The sequence below is a fragment of the Parasteatoda tepidariorum genome, chromosome 5 (genome assembly GCF_982258835.1).
Source record: "Parasteatoda tepidariorum strain Cologne lab strain chromosome 5, Ptep-v5.0, whole genome shotgun sequence".
Taxonomy (NCBI): Eukaryota; Metazoa; Arthropoda; class Arachnida; order Araneae; family Theridiidae; genus Parasteatoda; species Parasteatoda tepidariorum.
The window spans coordinates 34,387,273-34,410,839 of record NC_141759.1 but is presented as its reverse complement, the minus strand read 5'-3'; the positions used below and the strand labels follow the sequence as shown (position 1 = coordinate 34,410,839).

General features: G+C 27.1%; 1 protein-coding gene across 1 annotated transcript; it reads left to right on the top strand.

Moving 5' to 3' along the window:
- The first annotated feature begins 929 nt into the window (after nucleotides 1-929).
- LOC107445063 (asparagine synthetase domain-containing protein 1) lies at nucleotides 930-23,313 on the top strand. The gene is made up of 12 exons (XM_016059386.4): nucleotides 930-1,114; nucleotides 5,433-5,627; nucleotides 8,838-8,960; nucleotides 9,045-9,158; nucleotides 10,567-11,060; nucleotides 12,186-12,369; nucleotides 13,246-13,280; nucleotides 15,156-15,297; nucleotides 19,529-19,596; nucleotides 20,179-20,262; nucleotides 22,913-23,003; nucleotides 23,091-23,313. Exons 1-12 carry the CDS (start codon nucleotides 1,034-1,036, stop codon nucleotides 23,274-23,276), a joined length of 1,797 nt encoding a protein of 598 aa, XP_015914872.2. The 5' UTR covers nucleotides 930-1,033; the 3' UTR covers nucleotides 23,277-23,313.
- Nucleotides 23,314-23,567: the final 254 nt, after the last annotated feature.

The window sequence follows — 23,567 nt, the reverse complement described above, 5'->3', positions numbered from 1 at the left end:
CGGTCAATAAGCGGGTGGGTGACCACTTTGATCAGCCTGCGTAGGGACCGATGATGTGCGGTATCAGTCAGTTTTAAACTGTTTTACAGTAAAGTGCTCAACTTCACCCGCATGCCGTCAGACTATCAAAGCAAGGGAGCCATCCCTTCTGCAGAGAATGAAAATTGAGATGGCCTGTCTTCGTGTCATCCCCAGGAATGTTTCCAAGACCGTCGTTAATAGCCCATTGGGCAACTCTAGTGTGTCGTAAATAAAGTATTTACCTACCTACTTCACTTGCAAATATTTCTTGTGTCTTTTTTTTCCAATTGTTATAATTGAAAAATTATACTTCAATATTATTACTTGTGTCAATTAATCAGGCAATGTCTTGTGTCAATTAATTTCAGAGTATTAATTTCTATCAAAGGATCTTATTAAGGTTTAATTTTTCTTTAATGCACTTACAACCAATGAAAGCAAATTTAACTCATGATTTATGCTAAAATAATCAAATGTTATCAATAATTTATGTTTATTATCTCAGAATATTATTATTTAAATTTTATTGTTGTTCATTTACGCCGCACTAGAGCTGCACAATGGGCTATTGGCGACGGTCTGGGAAACATCCCTGAGGATGATCCGGAGAATATGCCATCGCAATTTTGATCCTCTGCAGAGGGGATGGCACCCCCGCTTCGGTAGCCCGACGACCTGCATGTGAAGTCGAGCACTTTACTGTAGAACAGTTTAACGAGGACCCATACTATTTAAATTTTATAGCATGAATAAAATGATTAAATGGACCCATGTTTTCCAAAAACGCGTGACCCAGCTTTGCGGATCATTCATAGAGATTGAGATATTTTACTCAATGTAAGCAATAAGCAAAATTCAAAAACTTAATCGATAATTTATAAAAATTCATTTTTATCTGTTGCTATAGATACAACACATTTGCCACTTATGTTTACATTCGATGTGATTGCTGCGATCGTTCTTAATATACGTTTTGAAATTTAATGTTTTCTCTGAACATTTGATAATTGTTATGTGTGGAATTTGTTTATTATTGCATTCTCGTGTTGGTGAATCAGATAGTCAATCTCAAATCACTCCTGAATTCTTAGAGGTATGCAATGGATTCAGTTGCAATTGATCTTATGCACGTTTTTGTGTGTCTTTAGAGTTGAGTTTTGCACTTTGAAGCTTTATTTATAAGGGACCTAAATTGCCAATTTTTATTATCAATACATTATTTTCATAAAAATATTTAAGTATATATTTAAGAAAGCAATATTTAAGAAAATATTATTATAAATATTAAATATTGTATTATTAGAAAAGAAAATATTATGAGTTATGGAAGTAAAAATATCATTATTCCAGTGGTCGGAACTAACACTTTAACGAAACTATTCTTGTCAGTACTTTTTTTCGTAGTTCATAGAGTAGTGTACTATTTTTTTAAAATTAAAGTTGTCTAGTCTAGCGGTCCTTGAAACTACTTTTAACGTTAATGTAGTGAAGAAACAAGGCTCAAAGGCAATTAATTTTTTTAATTTAATTGACGCAAAACTGATCAGCGGACTCTTTCAGATTAATGTCCTCCATGTACTTTACTTAATTTTTTTTTTTTTTTGATAAGTTAACCTAAGCTTGAAACACTTAAAAAAAAATGAATATTTGGTAATTTTCTATCATATCTTAAAATAAATATTTGCTGTCATGAAAGGTATAAAAAGTTGAAGGTTGAAACGCAAAAGTTCATAAAGAATAAATAGATTTATTTATTATCCTAACTAGTTTTCTTGCAATTATTTATCTTTCAATAATATTTTTTTTAATTTTTTTTTTTTTAATTTTGAGCATGAGTGTACTTGGAATTCTCCAGCAAAATTTCTGGCTTAAAAGTAGCTAAGGAGTGACTAACATTTGAAAGTAGTTTGTAATCACCGTATTTAAAAAAAAAATAGTAGTAGTTCACAACATTGGTAATAAAATAGTTGTAGTTAACAAAAAAGTATTGTTTTTCCTGCCATTAGATTGAACCAAATATAGGCTCTAGTTCTCTGTTTGTAATTTATCTGTTATTATCCCTAGTTTATACCAAATTGCACAATAAATGTAAATCCTGCTCTTGATATTATGAAAATTGTACCTTATTGTTTAAGTATAGACAGGTTGTACTTTTAAATTAACATTTTCTATCAGCCTATAAAATTTTAAATTTTGTGAGGTGTTATACAGTATTTTGTAATCTAAAAACAGTCTCAATGTCATACATTTTACTCAAAAGCAAAGTTTTAAATTAAGAGTTCTGAGATACAGTTGAATTCGCTTTCTGAGAATAATGAAGACCTGATAAAGTTCGCTTACTAAATCAGGATACTCATTGTACCTGATTAATTCAAAATTATCAAAAAATGAAAATTATAAGGCCCAGCAATATTACAAAATGTTTAAAAGTTGTTACTTTAAATTTTTTTATTTTATTTACACTGTAGGTTAAATGTACAAACTTTGTTTATGATTACAGTTCATGAACTTTATTCTTTACTTAGTTAATTGTTGATGTAATATTAGGGTTTTATCTCGGTTTTGTAAATTTAAACTTATGTTAAGACAAGACTTGCAACAAATAAATTTGGCTGTATTGTAAATCATAATTTTTATAGAATCAATAATTTCGATTTTAAATAAATAAAACATAGATTTTTAAATAAATAAAACATAAATTTTTTAATTTTTTTAACTGTTGAGTCAAAAATTGTATGATTATTTTTAAAGTGTTTATATGTTTTGCAACAAATAAATTTATCTGTTAGTTTTAAATTAAAACGTGAAATACATATTTTTGTATGAATCAATATTAGGGATTGTCTATAAATGATGTTACACCTTAATTTCAATATTTTTGACATCATCTTTTTTTTTGTTGCAAAGTGTTACATTTCTCTGTGCTACATTGGTGTATATTTGTTATTCAAAAACAAAGTGTAACATTATCAATCATTTTTCATATTTAATTTTACAATTTTAACTAAGTGTTTTAAGGGCATTAGCAAACATTACATTATTATTTTGTGCGTATACTTATTTTATATGAAATAAGATTTAGATTCATATCAAAAGCATAATTGATATACAATAATAATAAAGTTTTATTAAAAAAAAGCACAATTGAAAATAGTATTGCAAAATTTTATTTTGAATTTTTATTATTTTGTGTGTGATTTTTTGCTTTTAATTATGTTCCAATTTTGGGAAAATGACCCAAGTTATTCTTTTTAAAAGTATAAATGTAACCAAAGATTTCTTTTTAATCCTAACTACCTTCCTAACTATCAGAGCTAACATAAACTTAAATCAGCATCAATTTGTTTCAATACAAAATAAATTCAACAAGAATGGAAAGCAAAATTATTCGAAGAAAACAGGAAATTGAAATGAATGTAAAATTAAGAAGTATAAAAAAATAAGATAAATATATTTAATCTGCTGGTTTAAATTGTTTTTGTTTTATCCAGAATATGTGATATCACAATTCTTGTCTGGAATGTTCCCTCCTTTCCCCTTATCACAATTTCACTAACACCCTTCATCCATCCAAAGAATAATATATGGGGGAAGAAGGCTAGCAGTGATAGATATAGTGTAAACTGGTCTCTCAAGGCCTGGTTAGGTCCCTGTGTATGAAGGAAAAAGCAACAGTTAGAGACACAGTAGCAGAGGTTTTAAAACTGATTTTCACCCTCCTCTCCTCTTAATTTTTACCAGAGAGGGGGAGAGATTGGGGAGTAAATGAATAGCTTTCACTTTTTTATTTATTGTTAGTTCTGCATTTTTAATCTATTTATAAACAGCACTGTACTATTAATTAAGATATTTATTTGAAAATACATTTATATTATCCATGTTGATTATATCTGCCAACATATTTTGAGACAGAAAGAAAGAATAAAATGGCAGTTGGCCGGATGTAGTGTTATCCAACAACTGGCTCACAGGTGACGTACATCCTGACTGTCGCTTTGTTTTTTATGCACATATGCTGGTTTTTTATATTTTTATATATGATGTTCTGCTGTATCTTAGTATATTGCTCACCTGTGAATTGTTTTTCCGGTATAACATACCACACTGAGCTGTTAGCCATGTTAGTTATTACTTATTTGAAGAGCTAGAGTTCTTCTTTTTTCTATATTCTTTGCTCCATCTATGTATGAAATCATTCAGGAATGGTCCCTTAGTCGAAAACAATGTTAAATAAACATAAAAATCCGTGTGAAGGAAACTGTCTATTTGCGTTGCTGGAACAAATGATTTTTTTAGCGATTTATAGTAAATTGAAAGATTCTGTAATTAAATTTTTACAGTATTTCTTAGCTTGTGAGTCAGCTTTTCAAACCTTCAAAATTTTACTAAAATTAGGGGATTGACTTACACCCCTTTCTAAACTTAGTTTTAATTTGTTATTTACAATTCATTTTACATTTTTGCTCCATATTTTCTTTACAAATAAAAGTTTTATTTTAGGAACCATACTTTAAATTACGTTCAGAAAAAAACTAAGAATAAGAAATGTTAGGATTATTTATTTAAGAGTATTTTGAATATTATAACATTTTGAAAACATGCTATAAAGCTATAAATTTGAAGATTCCGGAACATCATCTGTGTTGAATTCAATAGTGTAGCAATATAATTGTATAGATCCAACTCTACAATGGATACTACTGTATCCTTTTATGAGTTTCCCAAAAAGTGGCCTTTATCTTAACAAGAATGTGCAATTTTACACTTTTTTTAAAGATTTTACAGTAACATTTGAAATCTTATTTCGCCACACATAATGACATGTATAAGAACAGGGTGGATTTTTACCAAGAGAACAGTGCGAAATATTTTTAACGTAAGAAAATTCTGAGACTTAATATTTTTTTCTCTTTCATTTTAGAAAATATTTTGTTTTTCTGTGGTCGATTTATACTCGAAATTTGCTATTTTGTGATCAAAAATAAAATTATACAATGGGTTGGCTTCTCTGGGATATATGATACTTGTATATAGGGGCCGTTCAAATAATACGTACATCCCAAAGGCGGGGAGGGAATTTGCTATTTCCTACGATGGGGAGGGGGGGAGGTATTATGCAAAGTACATACATTATAAGCATACACTAAATTTAAATTTGACATTTTCCTACACACTCCTTAAATAAATGTTGAATTTTATTTAAAACATAATTATTTTAATTTTTATGAAAAAGAGGGGTAGACTAATAAAATGTACGTACTCTAAGGGGGGAGTAAGACCTTATGTACGGTAATGTACGAAAGGGGGGGGGGGTTAAAATTTCTCCATTTTTTTGTACGTACTTTTTGAACGGCCCCATACATGAATATTGTATTGTTTTATGTCTCAAAACTTTTCTCAAATGATTCTAGGAATTAACTGAAAAGTTGAAATCACGAGGACCTGATTGTTTTCAAGAAATAAAAGTTTTTTCAGAAAGATCATTTGAGTTATGTTTTTATTCATCTGTTTTGCATCTTAGAGGGTCCACTTTAGAACCGCAACCAGTTCAGGATGACAAAGGCAATATTTTGTTATGGAATGGAGAAATTTTTAATGGACCTTTGGTAATATAATAAAAATTTCAATTTTATTTATTTTAAGGGATGTATTTTTTGTAGCATTTATAAGTATTTTTAAAAATAGATTTAATCTTAAAGTTTGATTCAATATTTGACTGCTTTGATTCCCAGATCTATTTATCAATGAAAATTTTGTTGATATTATTTTGATACATGAAATATTCAGTGATTTACTGACTAACTTGTTGTAATAATACTAAAAATACATAAAATTTTGTATCAATATGAGTTTTCTTTGATTCTTAGAACCATTTATTTGATGAAAATTTATTACCATTTTTTTTTATTCTTGATTTATTCAGTGTAATAAGTGACAAATTTTCAATGAGGTAATGCTAAAAATTCAACTTTTTTTTATGTACGTTTCTTTTAAAAACTAACAAAGAGTAATGTTTCAGGAACTTCTTTTTGTTTAAAATTATGACCACTTTAGCTCAGATTTTTCTCATTTAATTTAAATTCATAACATAATTTCAATCTAAATAAGAGAATAGTAATAGAGGACCTGTTTAAATATTATTTTGAATATACACCATGAATATACAGATCTTTTAATTTTTAACTTAATTTAATAGAGCTAAAATATTTTTACAGAACATAAATAAATATAGAAATGAATTAATTTCACAACAAGTAAAAGCTTTATTATTGGTTAAAATTTGAAGAATTGATGAAAAAAATGGGATTTTATCAAAAAACTAGAGAGTATCCTGTTTCCCTACCTACCTCCCACCTATTACACTTCTAGTAATGTCTTAATTTCCAATCAAGTTCTGTTTAGCTTAAAATGATTTAATCTAATGCTCTTTTTGAAAACTAAGATTACTTTGAAATTATTTTTATGGCTCAGTAGTTTGAAGTTTCCTTTCTATTTATAAATGGTACCGACATGTCAATTAAAAGAGCTAAATTCATACCTTTTTTTTATAGTGTCAAAGCTTTCTTTCAGATTCTAAGATTTAAAGTGAAAAATTGTCTAGATTATAAACCTGGAAATTACCACTCTTCACATGATGAGATATCAAGAGAAAGTGGTGACAACCAGTCACTTTTCCCATCATTTATTTATTTATATTTTTGAAAATTGCGTAATGATGAAAGGAAAACAGAATTTTCATTAAAATGTCTAATGTCTCTACTTAAAATTTTGATCCTTCAGAAGCCAGATGGGAAGAATTATCTGGAAAGAAGGTTCCTTAACAATTCACATATTTCAAAGTTGTAATGTTCAAACATTAAGTATATTTTCTCTCCCGAAATATTTTTAAATAAAGTTCTTTAAAGTCAGTATGTTCAACTAAATTTTGTCACATATTTGTATTATTTTTATTATTGAATTAACGTTTTGCAGCTGTAGATTATTTTTTGAATTCACAAATTTTTTTAAAAAAATATTATTTATTCTGAGTAAAAAAAGTTATCCAAAAGTAGCTATTAAATGAAAAAGACCTATCGATATTGTTCACCGACTCTTTCGCTTTGAGGAAAAAGTACTACTAAGTTATAGCAGTCTACCGGCCACTAACTATTAACTGAAAACTTAAATTTTTATGCAGGGTTCGTTGATTTAAATCAACAAATATTTTTTATCTATATATATTGATTTTAAAAGTTAAAAAACAGTGTTTTAAATTTTTGATACTTTTATTATTTTCTTTTCTTAGTATTTTCTTAGTAAAATTTAATTTAAATAAATTGCTGCATTAATTAATTTTAGTTAACGAAATTACTTTCTTGGTGTGTGTTAAATTCCAACACATCTGAAATTACATTTTTAAAAATCTTTTGATTCTTGAGATTGAAAGTACAGATTAAAGTAAACATTTAATGCTGTCTTAATATAGACTTGCATAGCTGTAGAAAGTAATTAATAAACATGATTTTTTTCCAAAAAATAATACAAATAATGTTAATTAAAATTCTACCTTTTGAATGAGAAAGCGTGAATTAAAATCTACATCATATTTTATTCGTGGAAAATGTATATTTCTGAAGCTTGAGGTTATATTAAAAGAAATTACCCTAATATGCCAAAAACAGAAAAAGAAAAAAAAAGGGCTGATGAATTCAGATGTTTTTTTTCTTCCTAATATAGTGTCATTCTTTCCTTTCAAACTCTTTCAAAGTCTATTTGATGCAGTAGGGTTATTAACTGGTATTTTTTTCTCATAATATGTTTACAGTATCTTTGACATTATCTGATTTTCTATAAAGAAATTTTGTAAAAAAAAATTCCAATGAGTACATAGATTTTCTAATTTTTTTTAGCTTAACTTATCCATTTTGATATAGAATTAAAAATGAATATTTTAATATAAAAATATATAGATTAAATATTTATATATTTTTTGATGAATGACTACATTTATAAACACAGTCTGCTACATTTACTTTGTCATTTTAAAAATCAAGAGAAAAAAAAAGAAATCACAATTTTAAATTAAAGTTATGGTTTGCTAACTGAAACTTTGTTTTAATAGTTAAAGTACAGGGGTCTGCCCAAGCCAAATTTACTACCGTTTAACGGTACCTTTACAAATTCAACTTTAGGAAAAATGATAGAATAATCGCACAAAATACTTTTTCGTAAAATTTTATTTTTGTGCCTCGTAAAAAACAATAAATCCATATTTTTACTATATTTGTGTTGATTTTTTAATATTATTTTTAATTTTCACAAAATAGGTACCTCTCAGAAAAACCCAGACAGACCCCTGAAGTATTCTTTAAATTCTCTATTTCATCTAGTCTTTAAATTTTAATCATGCATTTGTTTCAAAATGGTTGCTATGCATTCATGTATTATAATGAAAAATTATTTTAGTTAGAGCTTCTAAAATATTGTTACAATATAGTGTTAATATTAAGTTAATTTGATTAAACATTTATAATTTTTTTAATCATACATTAAAGTTCTTACAGTGTATATGAATAAAAATCAAAAAAATCTGATTTAAATAAAAAAAATCCGATTTAAATCAAAAAAATCTGATTCTTTTGATTTTTTTAAAAAAAAATCAAAAGAATCACGAACCTTGTTTTTAAGTCTATTAGATTATCAATTAAAAAGCCAAATCCTGATCATGTTTTTTTATTGTGTCAAAGCTATACTTCAAACATTAAGGTTTAGTGAAAAATTGTATAGCATATCACTTAAGTTAAATTTCCATTTTGTTTTTTTATTTATTTTTATAGTGTCAAAGCTCAGCTTCAGACACTAAGGTTTTGAGTGAAAAATTGTCTGGTTGCATAAATATGCAAGAAGTTGTGGATGTTCTTGGATTGATTCATGGTCCATATTCATTTATATATTACCAGGTAATTGAAATATATCATGATTTGTTTTATTTCTTATTATAAAGTAAATTTTTTAAAATTTAATATTATATTACTTTTTTGTAGAAATGCCTCAACCACTTATGGTTTGGAAGAGATATATTTGGCAGACGCAGTTTGTTGTGGAACATCAGCGAAGATGCTTTCAAGCTTTGCTCAATGGCTCTTGGTAAAGAAAAAGTAGGTCATGAAAAATATTTTTTATTTTTGAAAAGTACTTAGCTTCGAAAACAGCTTGTGTATTTTTACTTATTTTTCTTTTTGTTATTTATTATGTTTGTAATAATATATTTCTTTGAATTTGTTACCTTAATAATTGTTGTATCAGTATGGCTTTTTACTTATTTTCATGAATTTTACTTTTAATCTGGGAAATATACCCTGATTATTGAAAATAAATTGGAAAGAATTTTAGTATTGAAAGCATTGTGCATAAAAAATGTCTTCTTTCTGTATGCATATTTTTCAGCTTCTACAAGATTTGCAGAAAAATTTTATTTTAAAATCACTTGTTAATCACCTTTTCCAATTGGACCCACTTGTTCAAAAAGAATCCTTAGTGTATGTTTTCCATGTTTTATTTCTTAATTGCTGCTATTTTGTTTGTTATTTAATAGTTTTTTTTAGAAATATTTGCCCACCATCTTATCATGAGAAGTATTTCTAAAAATTAAAAATACATTCAAAACAGCAGTAGAATTTTCTCAATAATCTAAAACAAATGAATTACTTAATAAGCTGTCATCAAATGTTACCCTGATACATAATGACAACAACACAACATATGTTAATCTAGCAAAATTGGATATATTTTGTAATATGTTAATAATATAAGTTTAGCAAAATACAACATGATTTTAAATTTCAAATTTATAAGTTAATGAAAAACTCTATTTTTATTTAATTTATTGCATTAATTTATTTCATTACATTCATATTTTTGTTTTTAATATTGTTGTAATATATGTTACTTTTTCATTATTATGCTGTGGCAGAATATGGTGTTTATTTTTTAAGCATTATTAGACTTTAGTTTAATAATTTGTTAAAAATTTTTATAAAGAATATTTTCATGATTTAATTAAGATATTGATCACAATTTAGTCGACAACTTCTCAAGGGGGCTACGTTCTTTAGATAAATAAGAAACCTGTCACTCTGAGTTGCAGTACATCCCAGTAATCGTTACCTCTTTTATTGTGTTACATCACCTCTTTTTCTTTTAACATCAAACTAAGTTTATAAGACTGTTGTTACCTGAAATGCATAATATGAGTTTGGTGCAGTGTAGTTGCTTCTTGCTTTAGTGTCATTAATATTCTCATTCATTTTTTTTGTGTGCATAAACTGCAATTTAATACAGAATGGAATTTTACTTTTCCTTTAAAATTATTCTTTAGCTTATATTATTTGCTTATTATTGACATAATAATGTCGAATTGTTCATATATTATAATTTTCTGCACTTTTTAACTATATTCTGTTTATGTATATTTCCCCACAGTTTTGGTTCTTTTCATTTTATATTTGAACATTATTTTTATTGTTTCGTTTACATAACTGTTATTGATCTCTTGTTTACTTTCAGTGGAAAGAAGTTCCGACTACAGGACTGTTTTGCTTAAATCTCAATGAAAAGAGTACAAAAAGTTCATTGGTAGTTTACTGTTTTCCTTGGTCTACAAGTGCATCAGGGTTATCTACATGCCACAACAAAATTGACTTCAGTAATGTTGAAAATTTGATCTTACGAACTAAAGAAAATAATTTTATTGAAAACCCCATAGATAAATCATTAAACAGGTCTTTACCACCAATTAGAACTAATGAGGATCATTCAAAAATTTCAAATGGAGGAGAAATAGAAACTTTTAATTTGCTTTTAGAAGATTCTGTTTACCAAAATAATGTTGATTGTTTTGAGCATGTACTTTCTGAATCTGTGAGGAGAAGAGTACAGAATCAGCCTTATTTGTGTAAAGATTGTTATGTAAGGAACTTTTCTAGCTGTAATCATTCTTCTGTTGGAATTTTGTATTCTGGTGGTTTAGATTCAATTGTTATTGCTGCATTAGCACATAGGTAAAAAAAAATTTCTTTCATAGTTACATAATATATTGCATGTAAAAAATGCATATGCAGGGTGATTCTAAAAAGATGGGCAAAATTTTAGGAAGTGATAGTACACACCCAAACAAACAATTTTTATCAAAGAATGCATGGTCGAAAACAAAACGCAAAGGTGCTGGTGCATTTGGAAAGTTGTTTGATGCAAACATGAAAGCTCCATTCCTGTTGCGAGTTACTGCGCTGCGTTACTTGTCACCAAGCTTTTGGCAGCTGCAGGGAAAGTTCGTGATATGCCTGGTGTGTTTCAGAATGCTCGTCTATCTTTTCTTCGCCATTGTACTGTATGCATAGCCGCTGTCGGACACTGTTTTGAACACTTATTGTAATCACATGCCATCAAATTGCTTTCATAACTTAACTTCATCGTTCTTTGTGTGTTTTTGCCTCATACATGAACATAAACTTTGACGCACTCTAGCGGTTTTGCGTTTTGTTTTCGACCATGCATTCTTTGATAAAAATTGTTTGCTTGGGTGTGTACTATCACTTCTTAAAATTTTGCCCATCTTTTTAGAATCATCCTGTACATAAATGCATATAAATGTTTACAGATTAAGATTTGTAATAATTTTAATTAAGTTAATTTCTATTATTGCAAATAATATAGCTTACTGCAAGTTTTTTTTTCATTGAATATTTTTGGAAATTTGAATATTTTTGCTTTTTTGTTGGAAATTAATATATACTCCAAAAATTATGTTCTTTCAAAATTTTTATGTATCCAAAAATTCTTTAATAATCTTACATTTAATGTAATCTATGAACTGCTCTGAGTTATTTTATTACTGTCATGAAAGTTTCATTATTTTTTTTATGCAAGCTTTATTATTATCAGTTGCATTTGGTCATGATGTTTTTCATAGGAACTATACAAAATAAAAATGAAATATTAGCAAGCATAATTGTTTGAGCATAAATTGTTTTTGTACAATAAATTATGTAATCAGAATCTAATCTTAATTTATAAAATACAATTATGAGATAATTTATGCTTTAAATTAAGAAATGGGCTTAGTTTAATTTTGAATATAAATTAAAATGAAATTTTTTTATTGTATTATTAATATTTTATTTCAGATATTTGCCTAACAATCAATCTATTGATTTATTAAATGTTGCATTTGCTAGCAATGAAAAATTAAAAGACCCATCACACCAAAAAAGCACATTAGCTTTTGATACTCCTGATAGATTAACAGGAAGGAGTGGTGTTAGAGCTTTAAAAGCAATTTGTCCAACACGTCAATGGAACTTCATTGAAGTATGTATTATTACTTTTATATGATAAACACTTTTAGTATAATTATAAAAAATTATGGAAGCAGACTTTTGATGTTTTATACTTATTTACCTGATCATAAATTTGGTTGTTTTGATAAATGTAATTCTTTTTTTGTTGCATTATTAATGATTAATTATATAGCTTTTAAATATATATTATTTAGAGATTCTTAAATTTTAGAATAAAAAATTATTCTTTTAATTTTCAATGATTCATGCTAAACAACGCAAAAACTTCTCACCTTGAAAACCTTAACCATTATAAGAACTTTATTTGTTAAATTAAATAGAAGAATATGCAAATTAACTGTGCTGAAATAAAGATTCACTTAATGTTCTTGTTTAATGATAACTGTGATTTATTTATGAATAAGATGAAATAATAATTATTGTATTGTACCTGTGTAAGTTCGGGAGATACAATTCTCCCTTCAGAATGAGGTGACCCGGATGTGAATCCCAGTGATGGCTAGTCGATAGGAATTGCACCCAGCTCTCACCGACCACAGTGTTTATGTAAAATATCTTCAGTGGTAGACACATCATTAGAGTCCCTTTGCTGCCTGGTTAACTGTGGGAGGTTTTTGTGTTCTTCCTTTACATTTAATAAAAACTCCTTTACGAAGATAAAATTACGCCCAAAATTTGATCCAGGAGTTTCCTTGTCTTCTGGATCTAGTTCAAAATATCAAGGTTCTGGAGTTGAACTTTGGTTGTTGTAAATTTAAAATTTGGGTCAGCTGTTCAATGTCAGTTATAAAATGAAAAAAAAAATATTATTGTATTTTATCTAATTTAATGTATGATAGCTTTATTTCACTGACAAAATTATTTATTTCTCATTTTATTATTTTAGGTGAATATTTCTGAAGAGATGCTAGTAACTCAAAGGTACTTTTTTATATTAAATTTGAAAATAGTTTTTGTAATTTAAATAAAATTGTGTAACATATTAGTTATTCTGCAAAAATGATTGATTAAGTTGTTAAAATAGTTTTAAATGTTATTGCTCTTCCTAAGATAACATATTAAAATTTAAAGAAAATTATTAGTGATAAAATAAGTATGATGTATTATTATTTTATTAAAGGCAGTTAATTTTAAATTAAACTATAATGATGTCAAATTTCTTATTTTATTTTGGCACTGTAATGTATAACTTATATCATTTAAATTTTCAAGCTTAGAATATAATATTGCGAAATTTTTCTTTAAAAGTTATTGACATGATACACATTATTTTTTTGGGGCTCAAGCAATCATCCGAGTTACATTTGTATTTTGGTGCGTTGCCTTAATCGCAAATAGATTATTATGCTTTCTAGATTAATTGATGAAAAATTAGCATTTTATAGGAAATTTCTTTTTTACTACACAAGTGTCAAGTAAAACTTTTCTTGTTTAGTATTTATTTTGAAATCTTCATTGTTAGTACAGCAAGAAGACTCGACCTTATGTTAGGCATAATAACTTCAGTTGAAAGCTCTTAAAACAGAATTTAAATAAATTCTTGTTTTAAGCAACTGTAGTAATTGTAGCTTAAATCAGAAATCACAAAAGAAGAGTAAATTAGTGAAAGTATGAGTAAAAAATGGTTTTTAGCTGTAAAAATGTAACTAATTTTTAAAAGTTTTAATGAGTTTTTAAACTTTATTGGCGCTTACACTAACGAAGTTGTGTCAACAGTCTGATGAAACTTCACGTCAATTGGCCACTGGATATTTGTAACATTTTGTCAGCCAGTTTAAAAATTTTTAGGTTTTGAGATATGCATTTTTAAAATATTGTTTTGACTTTTTGTCTTGTTAAGAAGAGTTTTAACTAAATTATAGATAAAGACCAAGGAAGAGTTTCACTTTAAGAATTTAGAAATACATTCCTCAGATACTGAAATTTTAGGTTATAGATGATTTTTTTTAAATATTACTTAAAGCCCTTAATCTCACATTAAAAATGTCAACTACAGAAAATCACTATTCTAATTTAAAACTCTGAACAGGCCGAGTACTTAATACTGAATTTTGAAGGTATAAAAAATATTGTTTTTTCAAGCTTCTGAAGTTCCTGTTTATAGTCAATAAATTTTAATAAAATTTGTTTAATTAGATAAGCTGTAAACTTTCATTGATTGCTTTTGTTTCTTATAAATTGGTTTGTTAAAAACTTATTTCTTAATTTATATTCTTTTAACAATAATTTGTACTATTAACTATTACAACTATATTCATTTTAAAATTGAAACAGAATTTTTTTGTTGTTGCATATTTTGCTATTGAAACATTAATTTAAAATCTAAGTAGAATTGGTATTTTTAGTATAAATGTTAAATATTTAGAGAATATATTTTGATCTATTTATAAAAGGAATTCTGAATACATATTCATCAAAAGAAGTTGCTTAAAGTTTACGGGTCACATCTGTCAAATGGACCTTTCTTTCATGACATTTAAGATCTTCAATTACAAATCAAGAGTTAGAGGTAGGCCTAAGATCAGATGACTTGACTGTGTGGAAGAGGATTTTAAAATCCTAAGAATAAATAACTGGAGAGCAATAAAAAAGCAAAATGGAGGAAGGTTCTAGAGAAGGCTCTGACCCACAAAGGCTTGTTATGCCAATAGAAGAAGAGTACATAAACATTCTGTTAAATATTTTAAAATAAGATTGCTTATTGTGTAAATTTTTTTGAGCGTCAAATTGCTTGATTACATGTGATCTGAGAATTTTGATATTTATTCGTTAATGGTTTTTGTTTTTGTTTTTCAGAAAAAATAGAATAAGTCAACTACTTATTCCGAATTGTACTGTTTTAGATGACAGCATTGGATGTGCAATTTGGTTTGCTGCCCATGGAGAGGGTTTCCTTCTATCTGATGGTTATTATGAAAATTATAAGTCACCAGCAAGGGTGAGGCTTGCCTTTTTAATAAATTGAAAGAACCTTTACCTTTTGCCCACTTTTTACATAGCTCTTATACGTAAAATTTTTATTCTCTTTGACATATTTTATTATACACGTTAAATATTTTCTATTTTTAATTATAATCAAGGAATAATAAACAAAGTGGATTTTTAAAGAAATATTTTTTGAAACCATTGTATTTTCTACTTTTACTATTTATCTTATATTTTAATATGTATTATCAATGTATATTTTCTATATTAATATGTATAATTAATATATGTATTTAATAGATATATTTTTATTGTATATTATATGTATATTTTTCATAAATATTTTCTATTTTTAATTATAATCAAGAAATGATAAACAAAGTGGACTTTTAAAGAAATATTTTTGGAAGCCATTATTTAATATGATGTTGAAATGTGTGAGTGCCTTTTTACGCAAATGATGAGGAATCATAGTAGATAAAAATACTTAACAACTTAAGTCAATTACATAAAATTAAAATTGTTTTATACAAAAAAGTACAAGTCATACATAATTCAACTAAGCAGCTGCTGATGCACTAAGTAGTGTGGTCAAAGGAAGAAATGTTAATTACTTAGTAGTTTTAATCACTTAAATAAATATTATGTCATGATTAAGTGTTAGAAGTAATATATTTTCATTGACTTTTCTTTATGAGTTCTTTTTATTAAATATTGTTCTGATAATATATATAGTAAGAAATGTATTTATGCTTGAAAATACAATGAATAATATATTAAAATGTCATTTATTTTTTTAAATGGTTTCTTGTTTACAGTTTGATGAGTTATTCTTCACTGTCTGAAACTATGTGTTTTTTATATTTTGAAATGTCTCTGTTATAATAATTGATTATAGAAAAAAAATTAAATTGTAGCATTAAAGGGAAATACAGTCGAACCCCGCTATAGTGAACCGTCTGCGGACTCAGTAATGTGCCCACTAGAACCGATGGTTCACTATATCCAAATTTTTTTTAGAATATTTTTTGCATAAGACAGTTGAATGATTGAAAATTGGCTTTGCAATTTTGCATAAGTTATTTAAAAAATTATTAACTAATTAACAGATAATGAAGCAAAAATTGATGGAAAAAGTAATTACGTCGCTAAATATTAGTTTTATTTTCACTTTTTATGAAAAAAAATTTGTGATTTTTGATTGAACACAATTTGATTTTAAATTGAGTTCATCAATTTTCTTATCTACAATGTGCAAAGAATGCAAGATTTTTACATTTTGAACAAGATTTCAAACCATCTTAACAAAGCATCTTCTACGTTTTCTCTTTCAGCTCCACACAGTTTTTTCTATGAAACCATGTTTTTGTCGTGTGCCGCAAGAATTGCACTTCGATTTTTCCAAATGTTTGAAACTGTAGATTTTGACAAGGAAAATTCCTTACACAGTGTCGATTGATTGGTTCCATCATCAATACGCTTTACAATTTTAACTTTGTCCTCTATTGAAAACGCTTTTCTCTTTAGAGAATTTGCCATTTTCACTGCTTTTGAAATAAAAATCTTGTCTCAAATAGATAATGTGAGAATATGAAGAGAGCAGCTGTAGAATGAGTTAAATTGTTCCCCTTCTTGATTGTCAAGGGGTGATTTGTAAAGAATATGGTTTGAACAGATAAGAAAATTCCAAAAATTCAGAAGGTGGCCAAGTTAACTAGTTGTAGAGCAAGCTTGGGGAAAAGAGATAAAGCGAGGCTTGTCAGGGAGGGGGAGTATAAGATAAATGATTTGTTTGACATTTATTACAGTATAGTTAAAAGTGATAAGCATAAAGGAGAATAATATGACACATTTTATAGGAATGCATTCATTTTCAGTCCCAACACCTACAAGTTTAAAGATGGAGGACTGAAAAAGATATTTAAAGAAATGAAATTTGAGTCCACTATAACCGAGTTTCCAAGTTCTAAGCTGTTCACTATAAGCGTTAAAAATAACATTATTTAAATAGGAATACGGACGGGACCGCTAAAAAAGTTCACTACATCCGAGTGTTCACTATAGCGGGGTTCGACTGCATTTATTTATTTACTTTAAATGGCAGAGTTGAATTTACATGTTAAAAATCAAGAACACAGGAACAAAACAAGAAAGTAAAAAGTCATTTCCTCAGAAGCGTTCTTGCTTCCAAATATCGCTAGGTAAACGACGACCCGCGGAGGGCCCTGCAGCACAGGATGTGACTGCTATCGAAAACAGCTTGACTCTTGCACAGAGAACAATAGGGATCAGGTGCCAGCCTTAACGAAATAGGTGCGCGGCGAGGCAGTCATGTCCGGTATATAGTCAAAACTGAGCCGCCGCTTCTCGGCGCGGCCCGTCTGGAATGGTATTCTGTCAAAGATCTCTCCACACTTTGGTTTTTACCCTTTCTGTTAATTGGTGATGGAAATTCCCATTGATTTTTGTTAAAGGGAAATATTGTTAAAGTTTAATGTAACAAAACCACATTTTTTTTAAAAATTATCTTTTAAATTTAACTCTAGCTATTTATAATGTAAATGCTTTAAATTCCTTCCTATTTTTACATTAACAATCATTTTTAAATTTAGCCAAGGTCTATTCTCTTCCATTGTTAAAATAAAGGAAAACTCTGTGTTCCTCCTTTCTCTTAGTATCATACTAAGTTTAACCTTCAAAATTTTCACAATTTACTTATAACTTTTACTTCATAATATTTTGTTACTTAAGAAGGGATTTTATGTCCCTTATTTTATCTAAAAAATATTTAAATTTAAGAAATCATTTTGTAAAACTGTGATTTGCAGATTGTTTGGTAAAGCATTTTTTGTGCTTTAAGTTATTGTTTTTGAATAAAACAAATACAGAAGAAAACATAATATTTTATTTTTGCAATTGTTCAAGAACTCATGAGCCACAGTATTAGTCCTTATATAATGCTTGAAAATTTTGATGTGCAAGTACACTGTAGAACGTAAGAACAATTTTCTGTTATGAATCTTGAGTTGTGCTGGCTTTGATAGGTAGCGAAGTTGTATAATTTTTAATGGTGTTCAAATAATTTTATTAATCCCGAATTTCGTATACATTGGGCAGCTATTTTAAGATGTTTTAGAAGAAGCTGAACAGTTGATATGTTGTTCATATTCGTTGGAGACTTTAAATATTAATAAGTTGAAATTGTGCTTAGGGCATTTTATGAAATCTGGATTTTATATATTTTACTTGGGCAACTTATGTATGTTATTTATGTATTTTACTTAATGATGTTTTTCAAGTAATCAATAATGAAGAATTTAATCAGAAAGAATATGAAAATCTAAATTTATATTATGAAAAGACTTCAAAACTGCACACTGATAAAAAAAAGAAAAAGTAATCTAGCTTGATGCATGTCGCAGTGATTGGTATACTTAGAAATTGTTTTATGTAATACTTCTTCATATATCTGTTTATTTTGTTTTTCCTCTTTATATTTGGATTTTTTTTTATTATTTGAAAAACCTTTTATTTTAAAACTATATAAATTTTAACAACTCAGTTCTATTACTCACTCATAAATATTTGATAATTAGTTTTGTGAATTTAAGTATTTAAATCTTTTTTCTATCATAAATACCTTGTAGCTGACAAACATCGAATAGTGATTTTTAATACTGTTTTAATCATTGTATATGTTGCTGTGGCATTTGCATGATTTGAGGGGAGGTAATAAGTTTTTTACAGTTTCAAATTTTATCACAAGCTATTTTTTTCCATTTCAGTTTTATTAACATTTATAGTTTGCTACTTCTTGATTAACATTTTAAATAGCTGCTAAAGTAACTCATTTAAAATTATTAAGATTCTATAAAATGACGTAAGTATAGATACAATTTATACATCTTTGCTATCTGCTCCCTGTCAAATCCAATACAGTTCTAAGTTCATAACTAGCCATTCTTTTCTTTTGTAGTGTAATTGCACTGATGAGCCTTCATAGTATGACGTAGGTTGTTCGTGCTGATGTAGGTCTGTCCAGTCTCTTGCGCTATCTATAAATTGTAAAGAAAGCTTAATTTTTTTTACTACTTAATTGTGAAAGCTTATTTTAAAATATTTCTTAAATAAAATATGATCGTAGAGCCTTTTTTTATATTTTAACATTAGATGTAAACATTAAGAATTGTTTTGTTTGAGGAAAAAGTGTTTTTTGAAGTAACTCATATTAAATTTTTATTTAGGTATTGCTTGTTGGAATGGGAGCTGATGAACAGTTAGGGGGATATTCTAGACATCGAGCAAAATTTAAGTATGAATTTATTAAATATTATTATTGTTTATTTATAATTATTATTTATAAAATATTATTAATAAAATATTATTATTATTATTTATGATATATTATTATTATTATTTATGCTATATTATTATTATTATTTATTAATTTTGTTGTCCCATTTTATGTAAAAGTTTTTTTTGGGTCGACTGTTCAATGACGGTTAAAAAAAAAAAAACTCTAAATAGCACCATATGTGTTGGTCTTTAATATCTGTCTTATTCTCATCATCATCATCATAGTTGGCCAGACAGCCCAATGTGAGCCAATGCCTTCCTCTGAAGATTTCTCCATGACGACTTTCAATTTATGCACCTCACCTGTCTTATTCTAATAAATGTTATTTTGTTCATTTATCTCCCGCTATTAGTATTACAACACGTTTTTTAATGCTTTATATTACACAAAATTTTATATTGTATGTAAATATCCATTGATTTGAAATAGAAAAGATATTTGCTAAGGAATAAATTTATTTAAATCTTGATTTCCTTTTGTGTTTATACTGAAAAACAATTAATATTTAATGTATTGTAAATATTTATTTTTCTTTAGTAATTGTGGATGGGAGGGACTCATTGATGAACTAGCTCTGGAGTTGGATAGAATTGGATCAAGAAATTTAGGCAGAGATGATAGGTAAGTGTAATATAAGTTAAAGTGTGGGGAAAAAAATTTAAATTGTGTATTTAGTATCAATATTGCCTTTTTTATTGCAATATTTTTTTATTATTCAATTATAATTTCAATTATTTACAAGAAATTTTTAATTAATATGGATCTCCTCAAAATGTTTTTACATAAATACATAAATATTATACCCTGATATATGACATCAGTTGCCTATAACAAACAGTTTTATATAATCTAAATAGGATTATGGCACCTTGTTATTCCATTTATCTTTTATTCTGATTGACTTCTTTTTAAATGTTTTTGCATTTCTTAATTGTACCAATGGTTTTTCCACATGTTTAGTGTTGATAACTATAATGCTTGTCTACAGCCTTACAACGGCTATACTTAACTTTTTGTTCTTTCATTGATTCTTAGTTTATTATGTTTGCATGTTTAAATACATGTGTGTCTAAGAGGCATACAATCTGGTTTGTCTCCGAATTAAATTTTTATTTAAATCTATCTAGGAAGCAAAGTTACAAAATCTAAAAGCAAACACAAAGATATTACAGACAAAAAAAATGGTATTGTTTTACAAGCAAAAGTTAAAGAAAAACTATAGACCTAAGATCAAAATTAAGCATTATTAATGAATCCAAGTCCATGACTAGGAAATTTATTTCATCATCTAAAGGGTCTCTTGTTTCAATCCCAAATCATCATTTATTGTCCTCTTTTCTTAGTTAGAATTCTAAAGTTTTAAATCATTTGAACAATTTCAATTATTATAGTCTTGATTCGGGATTTATTGAGATAGTAAGGGAAAAGGCTTTTTGGGTGTAGTTCTATGTAGGAGTAAAATGGGCAATTAAAAAGGTTTGATCTTAATCGTCCAGAACATTACAAGTTCATCATAGTTCTGATTTACCAAAATACTTTTACCAAATTTAGCAAAATTCTATAAAATTTACTAAGTGACTTTTAGGGAATAGCCATTCTAGTTTAATTTTATGGTACTCTATATTATCACTTCATTCTACTACCACTATTATAAAATAATGTTTATGTTACATTTCACTCTCTGCTAAGGTAATTATGCCTATGTAAATTCTTCTTACAATGAAATATGCATAAGCATAATAAATTAAATTCAACTTCTTTAGGAGGATATGATGCTCTATTGCGTTATTACTTTTGCTGATTGCAGTTACTTATATAATTACCAAAATGTACAGATATAAATTATTTCATTGTTAGTTTAGGTAATAAATATTATGCTAGATTAAAGCCTCTAATTGAGAAATAATATGATACTGAACGTATTTTTAACCAAAGTCAAATGCAAAATGTTATTTTGATATAAGTTATAAGGAATATCAAATTTAAAAATAAAAGGGAAAAAATATGAAGTTACAGAAACAAAGAAATTGCTGTGGAAAGTACGCATTATTGTTACACTCTAATTAAGAAATAATATGATACTGGACATATTTTAACCAAATTCCGATGTAAAATGGTTATTTTGATGTAAGTGATAAGGAATATCGAATTTAAAAATGAAAGGGAAAAAATACTAAGGTACAGAAACAAAGAAATTGCTGAGAAAAGTACACATTATCATTACACTCAAGCTATCATCACACGATGATTTGGACACTGAACTATTATTGTGAAGAGCTGTCGTAGCTCCAATGGCTACTTAAAATACTCCCAACTTAAGTTTAATGGGTGACAGCTTATTTTGGAAATAAATTAGGTTCAGAGCACCATATGGTCTCCACATTGTGGAGTCTTTAATTTTCATGTGGGAGCACTTTGCATTTTTCATTGCTCTCAGACACTTTATCATTACAATTAAAAAATTTTGTTATTGTGCAGAAAATAGGTTGCCAACCTTTATTGGCTCACTGCTCACTTTGCAAAACAAATTTTTCAAGGCTCCTTTAAATTTTTTTTTTTTAGCAAAAGTTTATTAAAAAGTTAAAAAAAAACTTTTTTTACATTCTTTATTTTCCATATGGTACACTAATAATCATTAGTGTTAATTTATTAAAAATTCCTACTGACCAATTATATAATTGTTTTTTTAGCTAATTTTTTATGAAAGGAATCCTTAAGTAAGTAGGAATTATTTGCTGTGAATTTCTTACTAGAAAATGAAAAAACTTTTAAACAAACTATTTTAAAAATCACCCACTCATTGTAACGTTATGCTCATGATGAAACCTTAAACTTAATAGTGTGAAAATTTTTTGTGTAGTGCAGCAAGCTAAGGATTGATTTCATTATGAAATTGGTTAGCTTTTTTTCCTCTATAAATTGCTGAATTAATAACTGCTTTAATAGCAGATAATTTATGCTGGGTTTTATATGTATAAGTTTTTTGATATAAAATGAACTTAATCCTGAAATGTACTTAGCTTTTTTTCTGTATTTGCCCATTGCAATGCCCATGTTGAGAATCTAATATGTAAAGTATGTAAATTTACATGACATTACATGTGTTTGTAGCAAAATCAGATTTATTATTTTCAGTTTTCATCTTTTAAATTTGATTTTAAAAATTTTTTCTTCTTTATTTTTAATCTTTTTCTTTTAATCTACACATATCTCATATTTTTTTTAAATAATTCACTTTTAAGCTCTTTAAAAAAATTTTTTTTTTCTCCAGAATTATTTCCGATAATGGTGTGGAGTCTCGGTATCCTTTTCTAGATGAGAATGTGGTTTCCTACTTGAATGATTTGCCTGTTTGGTTAAAGGTTTGTGTGTTATTTTAATAATTCTAAACTCATGAATCCAAATTCAAATACTTAAATTTAATAACAAATTGCGTTATATCATTTCAGATGGACTTAAATTTACCTCGAGGATTGGGAGAAAAATTGCTTCTTCGTCTCTTGGCTTTTAAAATAGGCCTGTTAGAAGCTGCAGTTTTGCCAAAGCGTGCCATACAATTCGGATCAAGGATTGCAAAGATTGAAAATACTAAAGAAAAAGGGTCAGATATTTGTGAACGGTTGAAACAATTATGACAGTAATAATCAATAAAGTAAATTTTATTATGTAAAATCAATCGTATCATTATTAGTTATAATTAAATAAATTTTTATATGTTTTTGTTTTATTAAAAATAAGGGGAATTTTTATTTATGTTGTTGTTATTTTAAGGAAATTTCTTGTTTTCTTTTAAATAAAAGTAAATGAAGTATATATGAAGTTAAATGAATTTTTAAAATCTGTTATTGGGACAAACAATAAAAGATTTATATAAAATATTCATTACGTAAAAAATTATAAAACATGTATTTTTCATTTAAAAAACT